The sequence below is a fragment of the Triticum dicoccoides genome, chromosome 7B (assembly GCF_002162155.2).
Source record: "Triticum dicoccoides isolate Atlit2015 ecotype Zavitan chromosome 7B, WEW_v2.0, whole genome shotgun sequence".
In the NCBI taxonomy this organism is placed as follows: Eukaryota; Viridiplantae; Streptophyta; class Magnoliopsida; order Poales; family Poaceae; genus Triticum; species Triticum dicoccoides.
The window spans coordinates 16,490,282-16,500,941 of NC_041393.1; the positions used below are offsets into that span (position 1 = coordinate 16,490,282).

The 10,660-nt window shown below is 45.2% G+C and overlaps 1 protein-coding gene across 1 annotated transcript in view; it reads right to left on the bottom strand.

Annotated features, from left to right (window-relative positions):
- Positions 1 to 1,158: 1,158 nt before the first annotated feature.
- The window catches only part of LOC119338510, a 13,973-nt gene continuing 4,471 nt past the window's right edge, over positions 1,159 to 10,660 (bottom strand). The window contains exons 7-12 of the mRNA XM_037610833.1: positions 9,421 to 9,472; positions 9,166 to 9,222; positions 7,888 to 8,680; positions 7,393 to 7,813; positions 2,854 to 3,015; positions 1,159 to 1,200 (exon numbers count right to left, since the gene is read on the bottom strand). Coding sequence (XP_037466730.1) covers positions 1,159 to 1,200; positions 2,854 to 3,015; positions 7,393 to 7,813; positions 7,888 to 8,680; positions 9,166 to 9,222; positions 9,421 to 9,472 — 1,527 coding nt within the window. The remainder of the gene's footprint in view (positions 1,201 to 2,853; positions 3,016 to 7,392; positions 7,814 to 7,887; positions 8,681 to 9,165; positions 9,223 to 9,420; positions 9,473 to 10,660) is intronic.

Here is a 10,660-nt window from a genome sequence, read left to right on the forward strand (position 1 = left end):
ATGAGTGTACCTTGCACAATTGGCTCTGCGAACTTGACAGCCTTCCTGCCCTCGACCATTGGCTGCGCCATCATTGCGGGCATGCCTCCTGGGAAAGCAAAGGCAACTGGTATAGGATCGTGCACCACCGGTTGATCTTGACTGATGCCGAGGCTGAAGCTCGGTGGGGTAAAGGCCATTGGGTGCCTCTCATTCCTACTAGCCGGACCACGAACGACTTTTGGGGCAGAATCCAAGGGTGAAAGATCGATAAGCATATCTGAATCGGCTGCTACAAAATGATCGGCCTTATTTGTAGGGCGGGGCGTGTTGTCAGCGGTCTCAGCCGCAGCTTTCATGACAATCTTCTTGTTTGGACTGTAGGGGACACCGACATTGACTGGGAGCCTGGAAGTGCGCAGATTTATGCTGGGGATTTCCGCTGCGGGTGAAGGCGCAGTCTGCTCCGGGTGTTCCTCTGCGTCACTCGTGCCCGGCTTGACACCTGCATCAGTTGTGCTCCGGTCTTGCGGTTTCTCCATCACATTGATTTTTGCAGGTGGCGGGAACAGTGTGGACGCAGGAACATAACCAGATTCGTCTCTCCTGCTCCTAGCTACAGCCGGAGCGTTGGGTATGTCTGTTGATTGCTTGCGGGGGCTACGACGCCTAGGTGGAAGACCAGCACGCGGAACGGTCGCCTTAGCAGTATCTCCACCGACAGGAGCTGGAGCTGTTGTGCCAGGATTCTCATCTGCAGATGGCATATCCTTGTGAAGTGCCGCCTCAGCCGCTTCTGTCATGGACACAGGTGAGACACTAGGCACGCGCTTGGAATCAGTGTCAGATGAGCGGGAATCTTCCTTGCCTAGGTTGGTCTCGGGAGCATCCACTTCGACGCTTGCTAATGGGGTGGCATGGCTCACAGCAGCATCCTTCATTGCCAGAAGAGTTGGCAATATTTCAGCTGTCCTGGCGGATACCGACTCGTCACTCCCCGATGTACGGATGCCTGTTGTTCTAGCCTGCACATCTGCAGCCGGCGGAGATGGTCGGCCACTTGCATCAGAGTTAGTGGGAGCAGTTGACGGTGCAGCAGCAGTATTGTCGCCTGGCGCCTCATGTACATCTGAGTTGCCACCTGTTGACAATTTTGAATGCAGGCGTTCGAGTGGGTCTCTACTGATATGCTTGGCCCCGCGCGTAGTAGTCTTCTTCACCCTGCAAAGGAAAAAAAGCACGTGAAAAATGGTATGAAAAAAATGGACAAAAAAATATGTTTGCAATGATAGAAGCATTAAAAAACTAAAAACAAGTGGAAAAAGCTGGTAGTTGCCATGTAAGGGGGTCATGAGTTGCCATGTGCCATAGTTAGCAGTTGCCATACAGCAGCAGTTATCAAAGTTAGGCAAATTGAAAGGAATGATAGAAAATGTCTGATCTGTGAGGAATGCAATTTCAAAATTAGGTGGGGGATGAACTCTCAGAAGAAAATGGTAAAAAAAAAGATGACAGTTGCCATTAGGTACAGAAATAGTTGCCATTTGGCCTAGATGCCAGTTGCCATGTAAAGATAATAGGAGTTGCCATACATTTAAAAAATGAAGGAAGAACTCATTTGGAAAAACAGCAGTTGCCTCGTGGGGGATGATAACAGAAGAACATGTGACGAAGCAGACCAGTTGCATTGAAAAATCAAGAAAAAAACCGCTATCTCAAATGAAAAGCACATGGAGAAACCTACTTCTTGACTGCCTTCCTCAGGTCAGGCAACACGACAGAATCCCCGGTGTTGGTCGTCGTCGTACGAGCAGAAGACCTGGTGGAAGGGATGTCACCGGCAATGGGGGCACCTTTGTTCAAGCGAGCAGAAACACGGGTTGGCATTGGCGCCTGTTTCTTCGTAGCTGCTCGTCCACCAGCGGTCGGCTCACTGCACGCAACAGATGGAAGGAAAAAAGAAGGTGGCAATTGTCAGACAACAAACTAATTGCCGCGCTTGACAAAAAACAAGTGCAAAAGAAATGGATGAGATTGTTCCAAAGAAAAGATACACAGCAGAAAACTAAAATTGAGAGTCGAACCTCTTCCTGGCAGCTACGGGGTCGATCCTAGACCTCTTGCCAGCAGAACCCTGCCCAACATCCTCTGGAGCCCTCCCCCTCCTTGATGGAAAACCCCCTCGCCTCTCGCAGCCGTATGTTCTTTCACTTTCTCCGGTGGGTGGGCACCTGTTGCATCCTTGCCCTTGTTGCCGCATGTGCGAACTTCAGCGTGTTCATCATCATCGGTGTCATCATCGTCGTCCTTGCTGAAGCCAGCGTCTCCATCCACATCATCATGTGTGTCACCGGGCTCTTGGGAGCTGTTGTAGTCATACCGGCCACGGCAACCGGTTGGCCGATGTGTATGTTCTGGGACAAATGAAGTGAACTGCCTCGCAACCGCGTCGCTGTCAGAGGCACTGAGGGATGTCCACCCCTCAACCAACTTCCCGAGCAGGCCGGTCATTCCGGATGCAAACTGCCCAATTAGATGCTCCACTGGTGCCCTCGCATGTGCACGAAAACAAGAAGCATCAACAAAACAACACCCGTACTGCATTCGCTTCCGCGACATCAACATGTAATCCACGGCAAATCGTAGATGTGGACATTTTGATTACCTCAGAAGGGCAAGACGGAGCTGAGTGCACGTCCATCCACTTTTCAAATTTTTGAGGCCCCCCAAACACGCTGTAGTCTATAGCATGCTTGGCCATCAGCTATGAAAAACAAAAAAAGAAATTGTAAGCATGCCTTATAAACCACAGACGGTTGCGTCATGTCAAATTTGTAAGCATGCCGTGTGAAAAAGACATAAACAAAAACTAACCTGTAGTTTTCCATATGTGCCATCAGTTGCCCTGTCTGCGGCAAGCACAGCCTTGACAGCGCTGATGGTCCACGCAGAAACAGCAAACTTGTGAGTAGGCGGCGGGCCTCCTATCCCGGTGAAATCCACGGTGGACAGGTCAAGAGAGTCGACATACATGAGCTGATTTAAAACAATTTTGCAAAGAAAAGAAAATATCAGTTGCCATCGTGGTTAATTTGTAGTTCAGAAAAAAAAAGAGCAGGATAATGTATGATCCAACGATAATATGTATGTGTTAGTTGCCATCAAAGTGTGATGGCAGTTGTCATCCTACTGTGATAGCAGTTGCCATGCTAATATGAAGGTAGTTGCCACATTGTCAGTATGACAGTTGCCACATTGTCATTATGGCAGTTGCCACATTGTCACTATGGCAGTTGCCATCTTGTTATGACCAGATTGTCATGCATGAAATAAAAGTACGTTGTAAACAAAGAGTTCACACAGAGATCTGGTGAAAATAAATACCATTTAGTACAGACGACAACCCTTCTGGTACATCTTGTTTTTGAAAGCATCGTGGAGAAAGTCGGCAATAAACTTACACCAGTTCATACTCTTCACGTTTTTCAGATTCGCCTGCACCACACAAAATTTCAGGGCAAAAAAGTTTGCCGCGTCAGAAATCAAAACGGAAGAAATGCAACGAAAACACTGGCAGTAGCAAGCATGGATCATTCACCAGGATGGGGAAACATTTGTTGCTTGGGCGAAGAGAAGTGGTCGGCGCGAAAACAGCTGAGATGAGGTACATGAGTAGCTTCATCTTGAAAACTTCTCCGTGCGTCGTCATGTCCTGCAGAGAATCTGCCAGTACAGACGTGTTCGGCATTGCCTCCAACCCAGGAAACAAACGGGCGAACAGCTCTTCCTCGATCTCATTATTAACCTCGTACGGGACTTTGATATGTTCCCGAGGCACACCCAAAGTGCAGAACACGGATTCCTCATTCAATGGAAGTCTTCCCCGTCCCGGGATCACGAATTCCCTGGAGGCGGGATCGTATATCTCACCAAGCCAGTCGCATACTGGGTTGACAAGGTTCGTACACCGGACATCCATCAGAACCTGCATACCCATCTCAGCAGCAGCTCCCTTTTGATCGTCAGTGAATTTTTCAATCAACACGGTCAGACGTTCCTGGGAGGCTCTGTTGCGAATACGTTTCTTCTTCTGCAAAAAACAAACACAAAAGTGTTGAGCTGTTGCCATGTTTTTGCAATGTTATGAAAATTTAGTTCATGATGGACGACTATAAAAAAGATCTAGCTGCCAACAAATAACATAAATCAGGAGGAGGGGGGCGGGTGTGCGGACAGTTACCTCATCGCCCTCTTTTCTCCGTCCAGTTGCCTGGTTACGTTGAGGTGGATCCATGAAATCGTCATCATCACTTTGATGATCGCCACGAGCCATTCTGCTGATGTAGGAACAGACCAAATTGTTAATGGCCAAAATGTAAAATGCAATGGGTAAGCAGTTGCCACCTAACAGAAAAATATTAACTATTTGAATGCAAATGTGGTTGCCATACTATGCAGCCAGTTTGCCACACTGTCATATCTGTATTGTGGCAACAGACATTGTGTTCACATACTGTATTGCAACATGATTATACAAAAATCCAAAGTGGCAAACACGCCAACTCGATGTGCACATTAGTTCCGTCCAGTGCTACCGATTGTGGCAACTATCAAAGTTTGGAAACTGTCGCAAATAATTCAGAAAAAAAAACAAGTCTCACAAATGAAAAAGAATGTTTGAAGTTACTATTATGTAAATTCAGTAAAAAATCAGTTTGCCTCGTTCAAGAGCGTGTATGTGGCAACTATCTCATTCATTCAGTAAATTTTAGTTGCCCCCCTTGTGTGTGAGCTTGAACACATTTGTGGCAACTATGACAGTCAGTTTCAGAAAATATGTTGCCGCAGAAGAGAACACATTTGTGGCAACTGCCACATTTGTTCATGTAGTTTAGTTGCCATACACCTGTTCACGTTCGGTCATACTACCATAGTTGCCACATTCAGAAAGCATATTTTTTCTGGTTATTTATCGTACAAGTTCAGCAGAATTAAAATTTGCCACATGGGAAGAGCATGCGTGTGGCAACTGCCACAGGAGTTCAAATGAAATTAGTTGCCACCTCGTTTTGCGGTGGCAACTATGACAGTCATTTTCGGAAATCTGTTGCCACATGGGAGAACACGTTTGTGGCAACTACCACGTTTCTTCAGGTAGTTTAGTTGCCGCACATTTGTTCACGTTCAATCATACTGCCAATTTCGCCACAGTCTGCAGTTTCAACCCTAAAACTAGACTAGGTCTAGGTTTCAATGGCAACTGCTTCAACCTCAAAATCACCCCTACAATTCTCGCGCGAAATGGCTGCAACCCCAAATTTCGAACCAATCCGCACCAAAACAACCCGGCGGACAACTCTCAAAATCCAAATGCAAGACTAATGCGTTGCCTACGAGCAGGCATAGCCTCACCGACGATGCCGCCGCAGCGGCGGCGACGAAACTACCCACTCCCACGAAGCAACGGCAGGCACACAACTATGGCGCACCACCGCAGCGGCGGGAACGCCGGCGCACCGCCGAATCGCCGGAATTTCTAGGAATGGATCTAGAAATCGAACAGGGAGGAAAGAGGGGAACAAAATCAGGGAGGGTATGCGATAGATGAAGCGAGCATTACCTTCGACCCGCACGCGTTCCGGCGACGCCGCTCCGCTCCGACGAGCACCACCAACGCCCGCGAACACCGTCGACTGTCCCGCCTCCACCGTCGCCTTATCCCCTCGCCTTCTCCTCCAGTGGACTGTAATGCGAGTGGGTTGTGCCAGTAAATGCGACGCGGGGGAGAGTGAATGGAACCGTGAGGGAGAGGGTGGAGGGGTGTGCGACGTGTTTGACGTCAACTGCGGTCGGACCGTGGCGTGCGGGCGCATGGCAGTTCCACCGCACGCCTCTCAGTGGCAACCGCTGACCGCGGGATGGCAACTACCGTGCGGGCGAACCCACTCGCACACCGCACACTAGAATCGTCCGACGTGGCGCCGAAAACCAGCCCTTTTGCTCCAAGATTCGTGCAAAACGAAACCAACGGCGATGCTTGCGTGTGGACGGAGTGGTGAACGCCCACACGTGTGGGCGTTAACATTTCCGTTATATATTCGTTTGACCTTAAGAAGGCCCGACACCCTATGGACCATTTTGCACTGTTATTTGTTACAAAAATTATAAATTATATGCAAATAATAATTTTGTATTATAAAAAATTGCAGAATAAAAATGAACACTTTTATATAATACATAAATATTTTATTCAAAGCATGAAAATTTTAAGTATACAATATCATTTATTTAAATATATAGAAAAAAAATTACTTGGATATTTTCATTGAATATGGAAAATATTACGTGCATAATTTTCTAATTTATAGCTTAAACATATGGGTAATTTTTGAAATAGTACGTGAATAGTTGTATACTGTTGTATACTGTTATATTATTATGTAAGATTATAATTTACATATATTTTATAAACTTCTGAAATAATAACGTTGTCGAGTGGGGTGGCCACGCGCACCTAATGACTACATGTCGCTGGTTTGAATCTTAGCCAACGATTTTTTACATTATATGAATATATGTTTCTTAAAGCATGAACACTTTTATAGACTAGATGGGTATTTTGTTAAAACTGTGTACATTTATAAACTTATATAAGCATTTATTAAAATATATAGAAATATTCAAAAAGCATGAACACTTTTATATACTACATTAATATTTTGTTAAAATTGGGAAGATTTGCTTGTCAAAAAAAACTATGAACATTTTAAACTTATGTAAGCATTTATTAAAATATTTAGAAAAATAAAAAAATCTTAAAGCATGACACAAGATTATGATTTACATATTTCCTAAAAAAGATTATAATGTGCATATAATTTATATATTTATAAAATAACACTGCAAAATGGTTTAGGGCCTCCAGCTAGCTTAATGCCGCATGGATATATAGAGTACGTTTGTAATCATAACAGAAAACTGCTCTTGTTGTGTTGGTTAGGCATACCAGCCTCCACGCGGCAGATCATGGGTTTGAATCCTGTCGGCCACCATTTATTTTTGCACACAACGGACACCATGCCACATGACACGCCTAGTCAGCTCATTTTCCGTATACAAATGTGATTTGCATCATACGTGCACGCCAGTGCAAAGTTCAACGTATGCCACAATTTTTGGCACTAAATTAATTTTTCACGCCAAGTTTTAGCACCTGTGGTGTAATTTAATATATTGTAGAGACGTGCTTCGCCCATGCACACTAGCTATAGGGGGTTAAAAAGTTGATCAAGGGTCCGGAAATATGTACGTTTACAGATCTATTCACAGGTTTCGAGAAAATATTCACAAGGGTCAGAACATATTCATGGATTAAGAGAAATACGTACATTGATTGGATAAAAAGATGTTTACAGGGTTTAAGAAAATACATCCACGGATTATGTTACTCCACATGCTCTGAAAAGGATGACAAAGGTTTTTTTTTTCCTTTTTTTCATAAAAAAAGAGGAAAAAGATGAACAGGAAAAACGGGAAGAAAATAAATAACCTTATAAGACCTATAAATTTTGTAAGAATATTAGTTTCGGCCCAATTACTTGACGTAAAACAGAGAAGATAAGAAGTCAAGAACGAATTATAACAGAGAAAAAAGTTAGCAGGAAAATCGGGAAGCGAGCTCCACAGGTAATGCGCATATCTTATTAGCCAGTGTCGGGCATCGTTTGGGGCTTCCAGGATCATTTGCGCGGCCTGCCAACGGATCTCTTCTTCCACGTCAGTTCGCCACACGGTCAGTGTCGCAGGAGGCGCAACAAACTCCCTCCCGGAAGAGCTGCATTGCGTTCGGCCATCACACTCATGTTTACAGAGCCGAATGAAAGGAGGATAGTTCTTTATGGTACATACCTGCTGCATGAGTATCTGACCTTGAGGATGTTGGCCCAGCGCTCGCTCTCTATTTCCGGGAGGGAGAGGTCGACGACGATCCTGCGCGCTACGTTGCAATACAGGTAGCCCAAGGCGACGGTGAGCGAGTCATCGGAGTGCTGCACCATGGGTACCCCGGCGGTGACCTTCTGTATCGTCGACTCGTCTCCCACGCGTGACAGCGTCAGATGCAAGTCCTGGACCGCGACTGCCCGCAGGCTGGCAAGGCACTGGGAGATTGCCATGGTCAGACCATGGCCATCTGTGAGCAGCTGCGCGCTGCCGTCGACCCTGCTGAAACCAAATGTGTGGACTGGCACATTGCCAGTAGGGACCTGGCTTGCTTCGTGCTGCCGGTCAGACACGAGCACGATTCCGACGATGCGGTTGTCGCTGAACTTGCGGTCGGTGAGCACCTTTAATCCAGTCTTCAGACCTTCTTCGATGTTTGTGCCACCGCAGGCGATAAGGCCATCGACGATTTCCAGCAGCTCCCACCGCTTGGCCCGGGTGACCTGCCGCAGCGGGCACTTCCTGGCGGCGGCATTGTTGAAGGCGACGATGGAGAGGCGGTCGATGGGGCAAAGATCCCTTACAACAAACTGCATGGCGGCTTTCATGTCGTCCATTTTTTCGCCCCACATGCTGCCACTCACGTCCAGGACAGCAACCAGGTCCAGGCCCGGTCGGTCGCCGCCGGTGAGCTCAACCATCACTTTCTGATTGTACTCTCTGAGTGGCACCTCCTTCTTGCTCTTGATCACCAGCTGCACTATAAGATTGAGATAAGGGTGCATGTTACTCCCTCCGTCCCATAATATAAGAACGTTTTTGACGCTAGTGTAGCGTCAAAAACGTTCTTATATTATGGGACAGAGGGAGTACTTTTTTCTGATTATTACGTTTACATTGAATGGATTGCTAATTGACTTGTTAAGCAAATCCACCAAATTCCTGCACGCACGCAAAAATCGCTTCTTTGACGTAAGGTTCATTCGTACGTATCAGCTAGATATTTTCTACTCTTTAAGAGAACACAATCAGAGTTTCTGTACATCGGGCTTGAATTTAAACATGCACTTGCCTGGACCAACACGTCCCTTTCATAAGTAGTTTGGTTCATTATAACAATTTTTCTAGTTTTCACGTCGAATGCTTGCTAAACAGTAATGCAAAGAAGTAACCCCTCGATATCTGCAAACTTGCATATAGGAAAATCATCTGCAACAAGAGCATGCGGGTTTTGGGTTACTAGACCTGAATTTGGAGGAGCAATGTCAATTGGCTCGTCGTCGTTGAAGCTCACGGTAGAATCTGCAAATTAAGACAAACACTAGGGTTAATGAACCCTGTTGACCTTAATATATAGGCATGATGAGCCGAAACAAATGCTGTAGCTTAAGAAAACTAAAATATGAAACGACACATTTGTAGTATTGACTAGTGATATACTCTTCCTCTCAAATTGTTTTGCCGTGATGCCATGAACTATAGCTAGAATTGTATGCTTACCTGAGCTTGAGCATATTTTTTCGAAATCCCGCTTTCTTTGGTACTCGGCGACCTACAGGCACAAACTCTTAGTGGTAAGTATACTTCCTAATTTACAAAGGCCAACGCTAGCCATCAGCCAGCTGATATGGCAGAAAAATAAGCCGGCTTCTCTACCGTTCAATCCCCTCAAGTGGACGAATCTGAGATGTTCTGTCACTGCAACAAAAAATGCACCAAACGTAATGTTTGTGGCATTGGAGAAAAATATTTGTTGCATAGGCCCAAAAAAGGAGGATAGTCCTTTATGGTACACATCTGGTGTATCAGTATGTGACCACATCTGGTGTATCAGTATGTGACCTTCCGGATGTTTGCGCGTAAGAACACAATAAGCTGATGTAAGAGGGCTATACGAGATAAAATAATATACTCTTACTGAGTTAGAGGAGAGAGAAGAGAAGTGAGATGTAGATTAAGAGCCAGCGGTAGCACGTGCTCCTAGGCACTATATAAGAGTGTGAGGTGGGTCATGTATTGACAAAGTAATATAATTTTATAGCTAGCTATTGTATATGTTGGCTATTGGATTAGCTATACATGACAATGACTTTATAACAGCAGCTGGCTCTACTATTGTTCTTACTATAAAGGGCACTTACCGGTACTCTGCACCGCATCTGGAGCTAGGTGGTGTTCACCTGTGTGCAAGAAGCTAGTGGAGAAAGGTCGAGGGTAATATGATTGAGGGGGCTGAAAGTGCGTCTTGGACCACTAGTGGATTTGATGATTAACATAAGAGTGAAATTTTAAGATGCTCCCAAATTGTTCTGGGCCATTCATTTACACTGATCAAATGGACATGAGACGTCATGTTCCCTTTTCAAGGCTAATAGTGTCTTTGCACTTCAATAGTTTCTGGTAGTTATTAAGAATTAAATGGCCAGAGTAAATGAAACAAACCTATTACACCCATATCAGTGCCAAATCAAATTACTATTAAGTGTGTGCCTTATTAATGCGGATCATATGTTAGGAAAACCATGTGGAGGGATTTTATATAGTATCTCCCAAGTATTGCTTTTGAGTACATTAAAACTAGTAGTAGTTTGATAGAAAATTCGTGTTATTTTGATAAATATCTTATGCAAACATCTCTCAAGGACACTTAATTGGTATGGATCTTTGTGGGGAAATTTCAGATTATATTAATTCATGAATTAATATAAGAGGCGGCGGCGGCGCGTGGAAACCATAATCG